Source organism: Corythoichthys intestinalis, chromosome 7, assembly GCF_030265065.1.
Source record: "Corythoichthys intestinalis isolate RoL2023-P3 chromosome 7, ASM3026506v1, whole genome shotgun sequence".
Classification (NCBI taxonomy): Eukaryota; Metazoa; Chordata; class Actinopteri; order Syngnathiformes; family Syngnathidae; genus Corythoichthys; species Corythoichthys intestinalis.
Genome location: NC_080401.1, coordinates 34,666,447 through 34,686,471, shown reverse-complemented (window position 1 = coordinate 34,686,471; position 20,025 = coordinate 34,666,447). Strand labels below are relative to the sequence as shown.

The window sequence follows — 20,025 nt, the reverse complement described above, 5'->3', positions numbered from 1 at the left end:
AGTTTTAAAAAAGGCCTTTCCTATTGGGTTTTTTCAACATAGAGCAAGGAAATTTGGGGAGTACATACCTTATGCAAAACTGCTCCAAAAAGTCTCTTGCACCCATATTCCAAATCCAACAGGAAATCGGGTATTTTGGGTCGAATGTGAAATTTTCATGGGTTCACAGTAAGAGTTTACATTTGGAGGCTTGAATATGCATAAAAACTCACCAAAATTTGCACATACATGCGGCTTTGGATAACGTTCGATAATCTTGCAACGTTACGAAAAATTTTAACAAAATGGCTCAGTGGCGCCCCCTTGAAATTTTCAAAAAGGCCTCTCCATTTAGGTTTTTCCAATATAGAGTGATGAAATTTGGAGAGTCAAAACTTTGTGCAAAACTGCTCCAAAAAGTCTCTTGCACACACATTCCAAATCCTACAGGAAATCGGGTATTTTGGATTGAATGTGAACTTTTTATCGATTTACAGTGTGCACATTTTACACCTTGGCACCTAGGGAATTAGTTTGATCATTCTCAAAATTGTCGAGACTGTTCATGAGGCATATGAAATCTTAAGTTATAAAAATGGTGTGTTTTCATTCACGGGCCTGACCTGGGCGGGGCGCCAAATTCTTCCATTTTTTCGCCAAAACACCGAATTCGGAAAATGACTGATAACACCCTCATACAATGTTAAATCTATTTTAAATCTGGCATGTGTGTGAGGTATACCAGCCTGAGCAGGACTGGATTGAAAATTTACCATTTGTGCCTGGCGCCTCCTAGTGGAAACAGGAAATGCCCTTTTTTACGGGACACACTCCTCCTCTAAAGGGAAAAAACCAATCTACCTCAAACCTGCATAAGGGAAGCCTTAAGACCTGTCTTCAGGTGCCTGATGAAAAATATTGAAGTTTCGTTGAAGCGGAGGGGTCCAAACAGGAAAGTGAAAATGACTGTCAACAATTTTTCTCTCCAAAAACTTTGAACAATCATAACTCGGCAGATATAGAACATATCTGCGCCAAACTTCCCGTGCTTGTTGAGAGTCATACCCTGAAGGAACTTGTAGGGGTCATTTGCATCAACCCTACAGCGCCAACTAGTGGCGATAGGAAGTCACTCGTTTTTCCAAAACATGTCCAGTTCTTTTCATGTTGGTCATTGTAGTTTCAAGACCTATTAAAATTCTTTTTTACGGCCCATGTCCACGTGTCACTGTCTGTTGCCGTGACGACCCTTTGTTCGCCATTTAAAGGAAATATTTTTTTTCAGAGACTCAGGCAGCTTATAGAGCCACAATATTTGGCACACTTGGTCGAATTGGCCAAGTTAGAAGATTAATTTTGGTTTTGAATAAGGGCTTGGCTGCACAGCTCAGTAGTGGCTCCTTTTTTGTAGTACTCTCTCCAATAGGGGTTTTTATCTCTTGGGTGTGGGAATGTAAATAGGCGACTTTCGAGCATGTTAGGTTCTAATGAGATGATTAGAGAGGAGGATCTGCCACCACCCTGACCTGCACACAGTCCGAGTTGCGTGACGTCCGAGTTGCGCTAGATTGCGAGGGCCCGTTCAGTCCTGCTTGCAGGCCTAGTTTTACATTGTTTTCTTATGATTGTTATTGAAATTTTAGGGAAATAATGATGTATAATGAATAACTGGTGTGGTATTTTTACATGGCTCCTTTGATTATTAAAAATAAATCCCGCATCAAGCATTTTTATGTACATCTTTATTTTAAAGGTGTCCATTTCATTCCTGAAAAAAAAAAAAACTTCTAAAACAATAACTTATTACATTAATGTCAGTATAAAATGAAGGTTTGATAAATAAATGTGTCTAACTAATTGCTTTCCATTTCGTTTAGCAATACATATCTTCAAGGTAACAAGCATTTTTTGGGATATAAAAGAGGAGCGATCCAGACTCTAGACCAGATAAGTACTGTACTACCAAACCGCACAGCCATTTTTCCATAATACTTTGTCATTTCAATATGGTTTTATACTCCACTCTGCTTAATATTACTCCATTAATCTGCAAATAAAGGCCTCATCTTTTATGAGAAAAAAAAAAAAAACTTACTACTTGCAAAGTTTTTCATTTCTTTTTACAGACAAATGTAAAGCCTCTGGTTGGTAATTTTAAAGGTTATTTGCCTTGACTTGTAATAAAGGCATAAATGATGCATTGGTAGCTAGCTTTGATCCAAGGGAAAATAATGACCATCCTCATTTCTGGAAGTGTCTATCTGACCCTTGAGGAGTAAAGATACCATCATAATTTAGCTATGACAAGAGACTTTACACATCAGCTATGTCCATTCACCTGAGCGTGTTCCCCTGAGCTGGGAGAGGGCGTGTTCTCTGACTCTGGCAGGAGACCCCAACTTCTAAGCAGATCTTCCCGCTTGGCAGGCGGTGTGGCAAAATAGTCTTTCTGTTTCTGGGAGTAAGTTTGCGTAGGTGTGATAATGTTTCTGTAGTTCCAGTCCTATAGCAATGATAGAAGATGGGAATGGGAAAGTGAAAACTTGGACGATAGGTTTTTCATTTCACTGTGGCGATGACCAGACCTGCCAGCGTAAGTTGAAATCCTCCAGTAGCTGAATCCTGGCCTCCCTATTGGGCACACAGTCCACAGGCTGAGGCTGCTGCTCTTCTGGGTCCATGTGGATGTCTTGGAACACTAATAGAGCTCTGATGGCAAACCAGCCTCCAAACTTGGGATGCACGCACACACCGAACATCTTCTGTCAGAGAGAAAAGGGGAGAAAAGTCAGATAATTTGAAAACCAAGAACACAGGCAAAGAAAACAAGTACAGGAAGGTAATCATGTAAATTGGATTTAAAGTACTCATACATTAACAGTTTTGAGCTTTATTTAACCCTGCGCACGTCATCTTTCATGCTTTGTCATGTTATAATTACGTCATTCACGTGCCACTGGTTGGTCTCGTTGGAAGGGGCTGAAGTTGAGGTTCACTCTTGTTTTTAGTCAATCGACCAAGAAAAAACGGGAAATAATGTCATTTCAGTTTTATAGTTTTATTGCCCTCATAAATAACCATTAAAATGTTGCATAGAGCGCATGTTTATAGCCGTATTTCCATCATTTCTTGTCCTTTTTCAAAACCGAAAGCACCACGACAAACTATATATCCCAGGAGGCATTGTGAGGTCACGAAGGACGGACCAAATATGAAGAAAAATTGCCGAGCGAGGCGCCACCTCAGGAGAGGGGGGCCGAGGTAGCAAGCGACAGCCGGTTGGATTGAGCGAGCGACTTTGAAACGTGCGTAATGAAAACTAAATTCGGCGCAAATGCATTATTTCGTAAACTCAGGGAATTGGATCAGCCAGATATGTTGTTTTCTTCGGATGAGTCGGCGAGTGAGAAAACAGCACTGCGCGACAGGCGGAAGAGTGGGCTGTGTGACGTACTGTGTGACTTAGCTCGCTGTCTTGTTCAAGAGGAAACTGAATGGCATGCCTGAAAAAAAATTGAACTAGTTTATTGTCATTTTTGAAAACACGTTTTTTGAATATTAGTTTTTTTTTCCCCACTATCAATCTTTTCAATTTGTATGTAGATGTATGTGTTCGAGAAGCTTGATCGTATCTAGCCTATATAGTTTTTCTAATGCGATGGGTGCAATACCTAACCTCCCAAAAAGATATCTTCAAAACCTTTTTTGAGTTACAAAATATATATTTCACATTTTGCACTGTTGGTCTCCTGTATATAACCTGTTTTGACAATAGTATAAAGAAAGAACAAAAACACAGATGACCATACTTGCTCTTTCTGTTGAATTATCAAATATAGACTATTCAGTCTTATTTTTTTTCTGTTGAAATTTATCCTAATAAGTTCAATAAATATTATCATGCTTCAACAAGGTTCGTTAAGCCTGTTTGGTTTTCAATAGGACATCAATATTACAAATTTTGGTAACAATTTTGGGATTTTTTTTTGTCTTTTTGGGTTCAAAAAGTTGCGTACAATTGGTCGGTGAAGAAAACAACAGTTTGGACATGAAGGCTATTGCGTCCTGGAAAAACGCAACCAACCAGACCATTGTGAACATTTTTTCTTTGAAATGAAGTCAACATCAAAGGCATGCATAATCGGCACAAAATAGGCCCAAACCTTAAAGGGTTAATGCTCAGACTAAATCAATTCAAGATGTACCAAGGTCCTCGCCCAAAGTAATAGTAATCTGGTTAGCCTCCAGTTTACTTGTAACCCAAATGACACTAAGCAAAGAAGCATAGGCAATTCATAAATGGATGATTTTTTTTTAAATTATGAACATTTTAAATAAAGAAATAGAAAAATGGCAGTTTTCTTTTTTAAACCCATTTTTAAAATTATAATAAATACAATGTTTACGGCTTTTTCCCCTGTTAAAATATATCTGTAAAGCATAAGCTAGGTTTAAAAATTGAAGAAATAAATATAACACAATATTTACTAGTGCTGCAATGATTAATCGATTAACTCGAGTTTTTGATTAGAAAAAAAGATTCAAATTAAATTTTGCTGCTTCGAGTATTCGTTTAATTAAAGTGGCGGTGTAATGGTTTATTTTGAAAGTGTTTGCATTTAGTTTAACTGATTTGGGTGGATACACTGCCCTCTAGTCTCATTTCACATGGCTGAATCCAGCTGCTCCCTGTTAAGACCAACATAAGCTAAGTTTTTGTTTGTGCTAATGTTTTGAATGCATTCGTAATTTAGTTTATTGGTATAATTAGCCATTTTTTTGTGGGAATATGTGTCAGAACCATTTTTTAGGAGCCTTGAATAGTTACAAAAAAAAAAAAAAAAAAAAAAACTTAGCATTTTATAGCATTTAAGCTAGCGGACTTTTGCTATGTAAGTTAGCCAATTGTTCTTTTGTTGTACATAGATCCTCATTTATTTATGTTTTTCATACCGTTTGAGTCTCTGCTCAGGTATTTTAATTTTTCATGTTCCTTATCCGATTACTTGATTATTCAAATGAACTAGTTCATCGATTAATCGACTACTAAAATAATTGATAGCTGCAGCCCTAGTATTTACTATTAAATGAGTGCCCTACAACAAGTTAAACATGACCTGCACATTTAGTCACTTTTTTATGATGAATCCACTCGAAATCTCTTATTTTGTAATATGGCATCCTATTAAAAAAAATCCAAAGAATTACTTTATCAACCCAGGGATGGTCGCTGACATCAGACTGTTGGTAGTAGAAGGCCGCTCCTGATACATGTGCTGCAGTCTGCGCTAAGAATTTTGGTTTCCTGCTAGGCAAGAGCTCGTAGTCGTACCTCACGTCCACCTGTTGTCCAGTAAACTGCAGTCAACAGAGGAGACAAAACAGGGCAACAGTGAGGAAAAACAAATGGATGAAGTTGGTCTCTTAAAAGTTAAAACTCGTAAGGACCTCTCACCAACCTGAGAGACAGCAGAGGTGACACAGTGTTTGACACATTGGTCAATGGGGTCAGAGAGTCCTTGGCATCTTCTCTCCTCCATGAAGGGAAGGAAGGCTTGCTCAAACATGGTAGGAGTGCTGAGTACCACAACGGCGAGGCAATCATCCTGGTAAGGTAGGTGCAACTTGGCAGGTAACACAGTATTGTACCATCCCACCTGTCAAAGGAATGACAGGAACAGTTCTTTATCGGCTACTTGATAATGTGCAAGGTCAAGAAGGTTCCTTACAAATAAATAATTACAATTACAATACCTTCAATGTGTGCACTTCAAATCCTAGATTCGAAAGACCCTCCTCAAGCAACTTTTTAACAGTTTTGACGTCGACGACGGGAGCCGCCATTTTGACGTGACATCATCACCGCTTAGACTCATGGGATACTGAGTTCTCTTACTCACAGCGATTAAAAGACAATCACACGATTAAATGAGTTTTGAGGGGGGACCATAGACGAGATATGGTACATTCAAATCAAGGTGTGCGAAAGAGTGTTCACACGATTTTCCTGGAAACGAAAGTAAAAGTAGATGGCGACAATGGTAGATATCAGATGAGTTGGACTAGATGTGATAAGGTGGAGCCGACAGCGTAAGTAAGTGTCCGCCATCTTATGTCGGAAAACCCTTGCAGTCTATTGCAGCGATTAAGGTGAACAATTTTCTTCACTAAAATACTCACTCTGAATTCTTGGCAAATTTACTAAATGTTTTGCGTATTACAAGCTGTATAAACGTGGCTATGTTTCTGGCAGATTTTTTTTTTTAATGTTATGATAATTTTTAAGTTTACTACATCTCCGACGTTTATGAAACCAAGCTGTTTTGAAAATCTGTTGAAAACTGAGCAATCTACTCGTGAATCGTCCCTTCACAAAGTGGCCGACAAGTGACGACGCGCGTCGTTGGTTCACAGAGTGCATCGGACATCTAACCTTATTTGTGTGATATTGAAGACGACCACAACTACAATTCCCAAATGTCGTGAGGCCGTGCGTGTGACGTATTTTGGCAGTCGTATGGGCTCCCTGATTTAAAAATTTGGTCGCGAAGCTAGGAGTATTTATTTTAATACTTTTTTATTGTTCAGCAGGAGTAATTATCTTCACATATTGACTTGATATCTACTTAAAACCGTCTCGTGTTTTTATATTATATTTACGCCAATGAATTTCTTCATAGCATTATTGGCTAATCAAATTAGCCTTCACTCAAGGCTTGAGTTAGCGCTATATAATTCGTGTTGATATAAACCATATTTTCTGATCAAGTCTGTGCTCATCAGATTAGAACTACTACTTCTGCGTTGGAATGCCGCTGTAAACTGAAGCCCCAGGCAAGTGTCAAAGCAGTTAACGAGGCTGTTACCTCGGTAAAGAAGTGTAAAGTTACCTGTTGTTCGCCTACTTGTTTGAAACACTGCTGAGTGCAGTGATGCTTTCTTTCTTTTTTGCAGATCAAATGCAGGATGAACTGGGACCGACAGCTGAGCTCCATCCTCTCTGATGCAGATAACAGCGTGGCCAACATCAGGGTGTGTGCACTCAAATGACACTCCATCAATATATAATGCATAAAATTTACAATCTATGCGAGCAACGTGAAATTATGCTAAGTCAGCCATGGACAATTGGAAACTCGTTATTCATCAGGATTCATATTAAATTGTTATACTTTGTATACTCCAGGGAAGGCTGTCATTATTGGGTCACTCCAGCATAAGGGAAGAAGGTGGGTAACGAAACAAAAGAGTGCAGCTATGATTGATAGTGAACGTTGAATCAGTGTTTCCTTCTCTTCAGAGTTGGTTCCAAACACGGGAAAGATTCCTGAGACAGACTTTGACAGACGCACCTTTTGCTCGCCATCACCTGGTGTATGGCAACTGCCTCCTGTCAGTCCTGCAGTGAACTGGGCAGATGTAGCCTCAATCCAGTCTCAGCTTCACACACAGAACCAGGTGATTGTTTGAGATGGACGGGAACTTGTTCTCATCAAGGGCCATACTGTAGTCACGGCTTCCGTGGGCTTTTGGCTAAATTCCAATTTTCACTACAGTGTTGGCCAAAAGTATTGGCACCCCTGCAAATCTGTCAGATAATCCTCAATTTCTCACAGAAAATGATTGCAATTACAAATGCTTTGGTAGTGATATCTTCATTTATTTTGCTTGCAATGAAGAAACACAAAAGAGAATGGAGGAAAAAAATAAAATTAAAAATTTCTACACCAAACTCCAAAAATGGGCCAGACAAAAGTATTGGCGCCCTCAGTCTAATACTTTGTAGCGCGACCTTTAGACAAAATAGTTGAACAACCGCTTCTGGTATCCATCAATGAATTTTCTTACAATGCTCTGCTGGAATTTCAGACCATTCTTCTTTGGCCAACTGCTCCAGGTTTCTGAGATTTGAAGGGTGCCCTCTCTAAACTGCCATTTTCAGATCTCTCCACAGGTGTTCTATGGGATTTAGGTCTGGACTCATTGCTGGCCACTTTAGAAGTCTCCAGTGCTTCCTCTCAAACCATTTTCTAGTGCATTTTGAAGTGTGTTTTAGGTCATTGTCCTGCTGGAAGACCCATGACTTCTGAGGGAGACCCAGCTTTCTCACACTGGGCCCTACATTATTGTGCAAAATTTGTTGGTAGTCTTCAGACTTCATAATGCCATGATCATGGTCAAGCAGTCCAGTGCCAGAGGTGTCAAAGCAACCCGAAAACATCAGGGAACCTCCGTCATGTTTGACTGTGGGGACTGTGTTCTTTTCTTTGAAGGCCTCGTTTTCCCCTGTAAACTCCATGTTGATACCTTTTCCCAAAAAGCTCTACTTTTGTCTCATCTGACCAATGAAGATTCTTCCAAAATGTTTTTGGCTTTCTCAGGTAAGTTTTGGCATACTCAAGCCTGGCTTTTTTATGTCTCTGGGTCAGAAGTGGGGTCTTCATGGGTATCCTACTATAGAGTCCTTTTTCATTCAGACGCCGCCGGATAGTACGGGTTGACACTGTTGTACCCTCAGACTGCAGGACAGCTTGAACTTGTTTGGATATTAGTCGAGGTTCTTTATCCACCATCCATCAATTTTTCTTTTCCTTCCACACCTAGGGAGGTTAGCCACAGTGCCATAGGGCTTCACACTTCTTGATGACACTGCGCACGGTAGATACAGGAACATTTTGGTCTTTAGAGATGGACTTGTTGCTTGTCACAGTTTTGCTTCTGAAGTCCTCAGAGAGTTCTTTGATCTTCTTTCTTTTCTCCATGCTCAATGTGGTACACACAAGGACACAGGACAGAGGTTGAGTTAACTTTAATCCATTTTAACTGCCTGCAAGTATGATTTAGTTATTGCCACCACCTGTTATGTACCACAGGTAAGTAACAGGTGCTGTTAATTACACAAATTAGAGAAGCATCACATAATTTTTCAAAGGATGCTAATACTTTTGTCCGGCCCATTTTTGGAGTTTTGTGTAAAATAATAATAAAATATATATATATATTAGGCCTGAACGATATATCGTTTAAACATCGCCATCGCGATGTGCGCATGTGCAATAGTCCCATCGCAAGGACGTGCGATAGTTTTTTAATTTCATTTTTTTTAATCCACAAACGTTTGTTTTGAGGAAGGAGAGGGAAAAAAAGCGCACAGCTTCTCTTTCTCTCCAGCAAGTCATCGGCTCCTCCCCCTCCCCCTGCAACAGCGGAGTGGAGGGAGGAGGGGCCGAACAGCAGAGCGGAGGGAGGAGGGCCCGTTCTCAAAGTGAAAGCAAGCAATCAACACGTTGGAGGAGCAAGGAAGACTGTATCCAAAAGGAGTTTTGGAAGTATTTTGGCAAGAACAAGACTATAAGGGACAAAAAACAGCCCTGTCGACAGTGCCTCGCCATGGTTGCCTCAACAAGAAGTAATCTGTCAAACATGTGGGACCATTTAAAACGCAGGTATCTATGCATTCCTGCTACGAGCTCCCCATCAGAGGCTTTTTAGCACAGGTGGGAACATTGTTACGTGCCAACGTTCTTGTCTCAAGCCTGCTATAGTGGATAAACTAATAGTCTTGGCCAAAAACCTATGAGACCCAGTTGAGAATTGCTGAGCAAGGAAGGTGGACGATATGCAGACAAATACATAACACAGCTGAAGGAATGTCTTTTCTTCTTTTTATTCATGTGACAGCTATCAGGAAGGCAGGAAATTTGGGAGTTAAAATGGTTCTGTTATTCATCACAGTTATTTGCAGTTATTCAGTTCAATTATTTACAAGTTCAATTGAGTTTGTTTCTTTTATATTTAAATTTATTGTAAACCGTATTTTTCAAATAACTATATATAGTACAGCTGCACATAAAGTTTTGATACTTAATATTTTTGTTGAAATATTTTTACAACTTTGTTGCCGTTTTGCAGTTTTATATTGTTATATTTTGTGTAAACAACTCAGGGGACTAATGCACTTGCACTTTTATTAGTCAGATTTAATATTTAAGTTCAAATATGTTGACAACTTTGTTGTTTAACTGAGGTTTTTATGTATTGTTATAGTTTGTGAACTCTTTTGTCATATTTAATATTTTTGTTCAAATATGTTGACAACTTTGTTGTTTTACTGAGGTTTTTATTTATTGTTATAGTTTGTGAACAACTCTTTTATTTGTCATATTTAATATTTTTGTTCAAATATGTTGACAACTTTGTTGTTATTTTACAGAAGTTTTTATTTATTGTTATATTTTGTCAAAAACTTAGGGGACTAATGCACCTGCTCTTTTATTTATCATTTAATGTATTTGCTGCTGTTGAAGTGTAAAATATTGTATTCAATAAATGATCTATTTTGTGCAGACATGACTTCCTGGATACCTTCATACAGAAATCTTCATCATTCACAAATTAAACGGTATTATATGAATACACTGTGGTCACGGTGTGTTATGTAAAGTATTTCCAAACAGCTATTCAAGTCATTTAGTGAAAATTTCTTTTAAAAAGATAGATCTTTTTTTTTTAATATCGCAATATAATATCGCAATATATTGCAAACCTAAAAAAAATCGCAACAATAGTTTTTTCCAATATCGTTCAGGCCTAATATATATATATTTTTTCCCATTCTCTTTTGTGTTTTTTTCATTGCAAGCAGAATAAATGAACATATTACTACCAAATCATTTGTAATTGCAATCATTTTCTGGGAGAAATTGAGCATTAGTTAACAGAATTGCATGGGTGCCAATACTTTTGGCCAGCACTGTACATCACATCAGAAGTCATGGAACATAATTGCATTAAAATAATTACTGTAACTACTGTATTGTTTACTGACTGTTGAGAACTGATTTGGTGAACATACAATCTTATTTTTAACTTACTTATAACATTAGTCTAGTAAAGAAAAAGGCTATTTTGGTACATATTTTCTGCCAAAATAGAAGGTACCTCTATTTTGAGATGTTTTGTTGTTGTTGTTGTTTTTAGCTTTCGTTTTTGTTACTTAGATTTTCAAAAACATTCGAGATGATCAAATTAAGTACAATATTCCAAAGTGCTATTTTTCGAGAGGAAGGCTGAAATGTTAAATGACATTTTCATTCATTTCATTTGTGAAATATTTGAGATAAGTGTTAGGGTTAGTCACATTGGCATTGCTGTTTTTAATTTTTTTTTAAAAATTCTAATCTTTAGACCCATAAAATGGCCCCTTTTATGTTAGGAATGATAGCATTTTAAAGTTAGTGTTGAAGATTTTTTTGGTCCATTCTCAGTTGAACTCCAAATTGTTTTATTGGATTTTGCTATTTTGTTGTTCATTTTAGTTTATCATAACCATGTCATTCCTTGAGTTGACAGAATTCCACAATTCCTTTTTCCATTAAGGTGATCGAGTCACTTACCAAGAAACTTAGTGATATAGAACAGGAAAAAGAGTCCCAGCAATTTCACATTCATACGCTGCAAGGTAATGTAAAATGGCATTGGATGCGAGCATTTTAAGGAGTATACATCCCGGTAGTCAATACATAATTCCTATGTGTCTTTCAGCGGAGGTGGACCGGTTGCGTGAAGACCTGAGAGGGAGGAGAAGCGAGAAGGAAGGTTTTCCAGAAGACTTCTCACCGGAGATGTGTGTGAAAGAACTACACCCAAGAGAGTTTTGAAGGAAATTCTAGATACCGTACTGAATTTCTTTACTTTTCACAGTCGCAGCTCCAAGGTTTGTCAAGTAGAGCTGGAACACCTTAGCAAAGAGGTGGACCATCTCAAAATGCGACTGAGTGAGTTATTTTAAATATGATAGCCTGTTCAAGTCCATGGCAGACCTTTGCCTAAAACATCTTTTTTTTTTTTTTTTTTTTTAAATGTGATGTTTGACTAGGGAGGCAAGAGGAAGCGATGATGCGCCAGGAGAAAGAGACCCGAGAGAGCCGGCGACAGTGCCAGCATAACTGTGAGGTGCATACATTTTGTTTGATCATCTGCTGTGTTGCTGTACCTTTTATTAAGAATGCTCAGATCAATGTTTTATGATGCCAACTCAGATCATCTATGAGTAAAAAATGCTTAACACTTCACTGATAGTGATTATGTGGATTACGGTAGTTTTTTTTTTTTTTTTTTTAATGTTGAGTGCTGTTAGCTAACATAAAAATTCTTACTTATACAAAAACGAAGAATAGAATACAAAACACACCAAGAAAGGCATAATGAGCACTGCCGAGATCACATAGCATAATATAATGTTAAAAAAGACTCACTAGACTGCATTGCTTTGTTTCTCGAGCAGATGCTCCAGGAGCTGACCGACCGGTACAAAGCTCACAGTGCAGATCTGGCCAACAGAGCTTTTGAGTATACGCAAAAAGAGGTCCGCCACATCAGGTACTTGTGTCTATTTGCGAACGTCTCGGATGTTTGTGCTCTGATTTATCTCTTCGCAATTCTCGATCACATCAGCGCTGCTGTGTCAGAACTGGAGGGCGAGGTCAAGCATCTGCGGGAACGCCAAACTGCACTACCAGAAAGTAAGTAGAGAATTCCCACTTAATTTCTGTATCCTATTTTTAAGACCACCCAAAGGGATGGCTCAAAAAGTAAGGTTAAGTTACTTTTATTGTTGTTATTGTTTTGGTTTTCTTGTTATTCTTGTTGTTTTGTTTCATAAATGGATCACAATAATGTTTGGTAGGTATCCTCTAGGGATGTATACTGTCAGGGGAGAAAATCCGTTCTCCCTTTGTTTTTAAAAGAAAAAGGCTCTCACTCCAGAAGTCCTTTAAAAGTTTACTTATGATTGTAGGGAGAACGTCAATCACATGGAGTACAACGATGCTCTAACGTGGCAAAGCTCAGAGGATTGTTATAATACTGGAAGGCGGGGTTAACTGGTAAAACAAGAGTCCCGTGATAAGACAAAATACGTCATATGATGAACAATGGTCCCATGATTATAAGACAAAATATGTCGGAATACATCATATCATGAAGCGTCGGTGGCCAGGCTGCACAGTTACCAATTAAATGATACATTGTACCTTTTGAAGAACAGCTTTACCCTTTGAAGCACCTGCCCGGCCTTCCCTCACCTTAAGATGTAGACAGCTGTGCTCTGAATTATGAATTTTAGATAACACTTGTACAATAATAAAGCTTAAGCTATATACACTCACCGGCCACTTTATTAGGTACACCTGTCCAACTGCTAGTTAACACTTAATTTCTAATCAGCCAATCACATGGCTGCAACTCAGTGCATTTAGACATGTAGACATGGTTTAAGACAATCTCCTGCAGTTCAAACTGAGCATCATTATGGGGAAGAAAGGTGATTTGAGTGACTTTGAACGTGGCATGGTTGTTGGTGCCAGAAGGGCTGGTCTGAGTATTTCAGAAACTGCTGATCTCCTGGGATTTTCCAACCATCTCTAGGGTTTACAGAGAATGGTCTGAAAAAGAAAAAATATCCAGTGAGCGGCAGTTCTGTGGGCGGAAATGCCTTGTTGATGCCAGAGGTCCGAGGAGAATGGACAGTCTGGTTCAAGCAGATAGAAAGGCAACAGTTACTCAAATAACCACCCGTTACAATCAAGGTAGGCAGAAGAGCTTCTCTAAACGCACAGTACGTCAAACTTTGAGGGAGATGGGCTACAGCAGCAGAAGACCACGCCGGGTGCCACTCTTTCAGCTAAGAACAGGAAACTGAGGCTACTATTTGCACAAGCTCATCGAAATTGGACTATAGAAGATTGGAAAAACGTTGCCTGGTCTGATGAGTCTCGTTTTCTGCTGCGACATTCGGATGGTAGGGTCAGAATTTGGCGTCAACAACATGAAAGCATGGATCCATCCTGCCTTGTATCAACGGTTCAGGCTGGTGGTGGTGGTGTAATGGTGTGGGGAATATTTTCTTGGCACTCTTTGGGCCCCTTGGTACCAGTTGAGCATCGTTGGAACGCCACAGCCTACCTGAATTTTGTTGCTGACCATGTCCATCCCTTTATGACCACAATGTACCCAACTTCTCGTGGCTACTTTCAGCAGGATAACGCGCCATGTCATAAAGCAGGAATCATCTCAGACTGGTTTCTTGAACATGACAATGAGTTCACTGTACTCAAATGGCCTCCACAGTCACCAGATCTCAATCCAATAGAGCATCTTTGGGATGTGGTGGAACGGGAGATTCGCATCATGGATGTGCAGCCGACAAATCTGCACCAACTGTGTGATGCCATCATGTCAATATGGACCAAACTCTCTGAGGATGCTTCCAGCACTTTGTTGAATCTATGCCACGAAGAATTGAGGCAGTTCTGAAGGCAAAAGGGGGTCCAACCCATTACTAGCATGGTGTACCTAATAAAGTGGCCGGTGAGTGTATATCAAAATTTGAGAAGCATATGTTGGGAAGCAACTCCTTGGCATTTACGTACGCATCGATCCTCAAAATCCAATTGTTTTGTCTCAGGGCTAAGTATATAATTGCGTTTTTTTTAATCCAGTTGTCCAAAAGATGGCAGTATTGTGTCACATTTTGTTTGGCGTCCGGAAGTTCGTAGTTAATTTGAACTTGTTAATTTTCCATTTTGTTTTCATGTGTTTAGAAGTACATTAGAATATCACTTGCAGATGTTTTTCTAGGTGTCGACCATGCTTTGTTTTCCACACAGCTGTCCCAAATAGCTCGCCCAAGCTTAAAGCTGCGGAGGCGAGGCTAGACTTGGATTCGGACGACTTGAGCCCAACTGTGAGCCTGGCTGACATCAGCTCTGAAGATCTCTCACTTCTGGATGACCTGAGTGAGTGAAAAAAAAAACTCCCAAGTATCACTACAAAAAGTTTTGGAGTTCTGAAGTGAAACAAAACAAATGTGGGGATTAAAAAAGGGGGTCGCTGGAGCACTTCCATGCAGTTTGTGTGGGTTCTGGTTCTCTAAATGTAGCTTATGATTGACTGGAAAGTGGTAACAAGTCCATAGAGTAGTCTGCCAGAAGTCAGCTGGGATGAGCGCCAGCTCACCATTACCACTATAGAAAATCAATATGAGTGATACTGAATCTCATTAAGTCTAGAGTAGCTGCCAAGTTTAAAAGTTGAAAGTGTAGAGCTGCAGATTATTTTTCCTGCTGTCCAAATTCTGCTGCAAAGTGCAATATTATCAGTCATCTATGCCCCCTTAAGTAGTTTATAGTGGTTTATAATTTCCTGTAAAGGCCACATGATGGCAGCAAAACATAATTTTTCTTTTAAACTTTTTTGGTTGTCATTAGGGTGCCCAAACCCGAATGACGGCCGGTGTTCTCCCCATTTGTCAGTACCCTGCTGTTCGTACACCGGCAACCCTTCCAGTCAAAATTGATTGGACGTCCACTGCTGTTAATGCCACTGAAAGACGAGTATTGATAGCTAGTCCTTTTACTTAAATTAATTTGACGTCTATCATTGTCAATGCTCAATGGGAAGCAATGAGCTACAAATGAAATTAAAATAAAATAAAATAGGCAACACCTAGTGTAACTGACCTTCATTTAAAAGACTATTGTTTCAGTTATTTAAATACACAAATGCAAATTTCTTACTTTTGACAATAGATAAAATAATGTTTAAACTAGGGCTGTCAAACGATTAAAATTTTTAATCGAGTTAATCACAGCTTAAAAATTAATCGCAATTCAAACCATCTATAAAATATGCCATATTTTTCTGTAAATTATTGTTGGAATGGAAAGATAAGACACAAGACGGATACATACATTCAACATACTGTACATAAGTAATGTATTTGTTTATTATAACAATAAAGTAACAAGATGGCATTAACATTAACATTCTGTTAAAGCGTTCCATGGATAAAAAGACTTGTAGTTCTTAAAAGATAAATGTTAGTACAAGTTATAGACATTTTATATTAAAACCCCTCTTAATGTTTTCGTTTTAATAAAATTTGTAAAATTTTCAATCAAAAATAAACTAGTAGCTTGCCATTGGTGTCAATAATTACACAAAGTCATTGTGCTGGAACCCATAAAATCAGTCGCACCCAAGCACCAGCAGAGGGCGACAAAACACCCCAAAAAAAAAACACACGTAACAAGTGCACATGACACTGTGCTGTCATTTTAATCTGTTTGAGCGGGGCATGTGCGTTAAATGCGTCAAATATTTTAACGTGATTAATTTAAAAAATTAATTACCGCCCGGTAACGCGATAATTTTGACAGCCCTAGTTTAACCAAATATGTCCCGATCCGATCACGTGATTCGAAATCAGGCCGACTGCACCATTTTTTTCAGAGCATCGGAATCGGCTGAAAAGAATCGGGTTTTTAATTTTGAAAAATACATTTGTTTTTCTGCTTCATGCTCGTACAGCCTTTCACTCTCCCTCCTGCTGCTTTTCCTGGTCAGCAGTGCCCTAGAGTTAACTCTTTAAAGTTAATGATGATTGACAGGGAAGTACCTTTGATCTTGCCAGAGGAGCTTAGTAGGTCTCCCAACAAAGGCGCACATGTGTCAATCATCGTTTAGCTTGTTAAACACTTTTGGTAGTGTGCTGTGGCAACTAATTGAGTAAGTGAGTGGCTGTTCTCAGCAACGTTAGCGTCAAAGCGTGAGTGGATTTGAGTGGACTCACTCAATGAAGCATTTAATAAAGACAAGCATTTTTCTTTGTCATTCTTGTTTTAAAATAACTCACATTATCAAGGTGGGACGGTAACATGTTTAAAAAAAAATTTTTTTTTTTTATTAACACATTTTTTTCGGTATCAGATCGGGACTTTGGATTGGCAGATTCTCAAAATCGGGTGACTCGGACTCTGGTGTAAAGATATGCGATTGGGACATCCCTAGTTTAAACACAAAAAAATAACACCGCTTACAAAAGCCTCCATTTTGTGGCATCAGTTATACCCACACACTGATAAGACTCGAACACAGGTTCATTTGATAATGGATAGCTATTATGTCACAAGGAAGGGCGGGCAGTAAGGGATACTCACATTTGATTGGCTAAAGTAGTGCTACTTTTCAGAAAATGTCTGCCCCATGTTGAGCGGCACTTCCTGAAAATACTGGCTTTTATTACGTTTTTCCCCTCCGTTACACTCAAAAAAGGAAATTTTGTCTTTACAAACTTAACAAACGAGATTAACAAACGAGATTCTTTCCAATGGGGTATACATGATAAAGGTACATAGTCTGTCCGTTTAAGGCTAGTGTCGTATCAGGAAAAATAAAGCAAATTTCTTAATGGGGGGAAAAAACTTTGTTTGGAATAATGTTAATCAAATTAGCATAGTAAGAAGGAAAAATGATTCAAATTGAACATAAGCTTTTCGTGACTTTTGTGACACATAAAGTGGAAGGCTGTGGTAAACTCGTCAAAAATATTTTTATACAGTCGCGCTATAGTGCAGATTTTTGTCAATTTGTATTGATGTTGTTAATACAAAACAACAAAAAGGTTGGAGGACGCCTGTTTTACAGTGTTACGTGTCCAGTGTATTGAACTTGTAGATTGCACCGTCACTCCCCATGCTCTTTGCGTTATTGTTGATTAATTACATAGTCATGGTTGTTATGCACATGGGCTTACTGTAACACAAGATCCCAGAGGAGATGTCAAATGCTTCCCAGAGTGATTCAGGCTCATTGTTTATACACACACACACAAACAATACCAGGCTAATAGTGTTTCTGGGAAAATAGTCTGCTACATTGAAATCCCTAATGCGGCAAAGAACAACCTAACACGCATATTAACACTAATGACTCCTCTACTCGTCTGCCAGGTCTTGAACGTCAGTGCAGAGTCAATCGTGACCATCTAGACAGGGAGGACGATGACGTCGATGACATCTTGAATGACATCGATGATGACGTTAACCTTGATTTAGCATCTGACCTAAGTCTGACGGACCTCTGAACTTTTTTTTATGTGATGTCAGTGAATGGACTACATGGGAAATAGTTGTGGCATGTTAAGCAGTAGGGGTTTGCGGTATGTGTTTCCCAGGCTGCAGCAGAGGAGGCCATCAGCCACTGCGCTGTATGTATGTGGCGCATGTACACAAGTAAGATTTGTTGTAAGGGTGCAACAATTAACCAATCTTGATCAATATATGGATTTGTTAAGCACAATCAAATGGAAATTAATCGAAACGCAAAAAAATGGATTCTTGTCATCTTTTAGGTATATTTTGTCAAAAAGAATGTTTTTGTATTTAAATGTCTGAAAAGTGTCATTAACAAAATTGCCAAAAAAAACATCTAAATTGCTTTGTATTTTTCTATTACTTTAGGTGAAATGTAACTGATTTTGTCAAATGTGTACAAAATATTGTATAAAAACGATCAAGGGTCCTTGAATCAAATCGAACATAGATCTACCATTTTTTGGGCTTTTCAATACTAATACAGACTATTATTGGTTAATACCATACAGTTGATGACCAATATTTGGGGCAGATATTCATTTGCAGTAAAAGTGTATAGTGTTGAAAAAATGTGAAAGAATAAAAACACTTTGTTTCAATGCCTAAAGCATGTTTATTCAACCAAAGAAATTAATAAATATATAAAATACGAATAATAGAACTCAGTTTTAACTTAAAATACAACAAAATGTGTACGGAGTTAAACACACACAATAAGAAGAGAAAAAAAGACATCCACTTGAAATACCTTTTATTGGTTTCAATAATAATAGTCCATAATCCACATTGACCAGCAAAGCTTCACAAAGCAACGATGATGCGTTTGACACTTCAATCGAATAACACAAGTGCATCATTTTAAAATGTGGATTCATCTGAAAGGGGAATGCATTTTTGGGAGTTTTCATAAATTACACACTCAACAACAAGACTATTCACAGTATAAACACTACATAAAGGCCACTTCTCCAAATGACGAGAATGTAATTTTGAAAAGGCACCCTCACGTGGACTTTATCTGGGGGAAAAGCACCACTCACAATACTGTAATTGAACACACACTGGAATCTTTATCAAGCACACCCACTCAATTCACACACACAAATCGACGTGTCATCGTGTTAGTGAAGGGCAGAATGCGCCATGCAGCTCTTGTATTAATAGTGCAGATTTACCTAATGTCGTGACCCATGTTTTCATTAAATAATCCACCAACACACACTAATTTAAAACACACACACTCTTAAAAACTCACACAGCTGTTGTCTGCACGCCCGCTGAAACAATTTTTTCTCAAAAACAGAATAAAAATAAAGTGCAACCTCATTAAAGTATAACCAGGCCATTTTGTGTGTTCTCCTCCAGGGCATGTGAGTCATTCGAAAAGCCTTTAATAACAAGATTGCTGCATTTCTTCAAAATAATGGCCTTGTGAGGCCTTTATTTGTACTCAAAAAGACTTGAAATCACTTTCGGCATTGTATTGCCATCTGCAAATAGCTTTCAATACTGCCCAGCCATACTGTTTTGTCCTCATGAAAGGTTTATTTTGCTTAGTAACTGGGCCAGAATTGGAGAAAATACAGCAAAAGCGCTACGGAATGGGGTTGTGCGTGTGAAGATGAAAAACATTTTCCACAGAACCTGACAAGGGTGGTGCAAGAGCAGCCATCAGACCTGGATAAAGTAGTCGCTACCCACATTACCACTGTATGTGGTCACACGAAACCTGAATTCTTCAGGACCAAGACTTAGAAGAAGTCAGTCAATGGCTACCATTGACTTCGATAGACGTCCAAGCTATTTTAAAGGAGAGGGCTGGCGTCTATAGCAATCAACGGTAGCCAATGTGTTAAATCATGGTAAATATTACCCTTGACAAACAGGCTTTTGGAGGGCGTAGTCATTGGTTGGTTGTGCATCCAGAATCAGTAGCTGTACATTGACAAAGGAGTTTCTTCCATCATGTCATCCTAAGCAAGAAAAATCACACCAAAGACAATATTTAAAGAGGGAGGTGTTATGCTAAATTGACCTTTAGTAAATTAGCATTTAGTCATGGTGTGTTGTTATACCCTCATTAAAAACCCATTCACAGTGTTTGTTACTT

General features: G+C 38.6%; 3 protein-coding genes across 3 annotated transcripts in view; 1 reads left to right on the top strand and 2 right to left on the bottom strand.

The window, feature by feature from the left end:
• Positions 1-1,978: 1,978 nt before the first annotated feature.
• Positions 1,979-6,002, bottom strand: mmachc (metabolism of cobalamin associated C). The gene is made up of 6 exons (XM_057840918.1): positions 5,734-6,002; positions 5,439-5,636; positions 5,188-5,337; positions 2,565-2,741; positions 2,318-2,482; positions 1,979-2,246 (listed from the first exon to the last, which is right to left on the bottom strand). The coding sequence occupies exons 1-6, from the start codon at positions 5,821-5,823 to the stop codon at positions 2,187-2,189; spliced, it is 840 nt and encodes a 279-aa protein (XP_057696901.1). The 5' UTR covers positions 5,824-6,002; the 3' UTR covers positions 1,979-2,186.
• On the top strand, positions 2,718-18,658 carry LOC130918824 (trichoplein keratin filament-binding protein). Its single transcript, XM_057840919.1, has 13 exons — positions 2,718-2,818; positions 6,763-6,849; positions 6,934-7,011; positions 7,166-7,208; positions 7,280-7,437; positions 11,359-11,440; positions 11,524-11,605; positions 11,683-11,756; positions 11,858-11,934; positions 12,266-12,360; positions 12,436-12,503; positions 14,649-14,777; positions 17,772-18,658. Exons 3-13 carry the CDS (start codon positions 6,946-6,948, stop codon positions 17,903-17,905), a joined length of 1,008 nt encoding a protein of 335 aa, XP_057696902.1. The 5' UTR covers positions 2,718-2,818; positions 6,763-6,849; positions 6,934-6,945; the 3' UTR covers positions 17,906-18,658.
• LOC130918821 (mucin-2-like) overlaps positions 18,202-20,025 on the bottom strand; it is a 29,926-nt gene continuing 28,102 nt past the window's right edge. Inside the window, exon 5 of the mRNA XM_057840917.1 lies at positions 18,202-19,888. Coding sequence (XP_057696900.1) covers positions 19,844-19,888 — 45 coding nt within the window. The 3' untranslated portion in view covers positions 18,202-19,843. The remainder of the gene's footprint in view (positions 19,889-20,025) is intronic.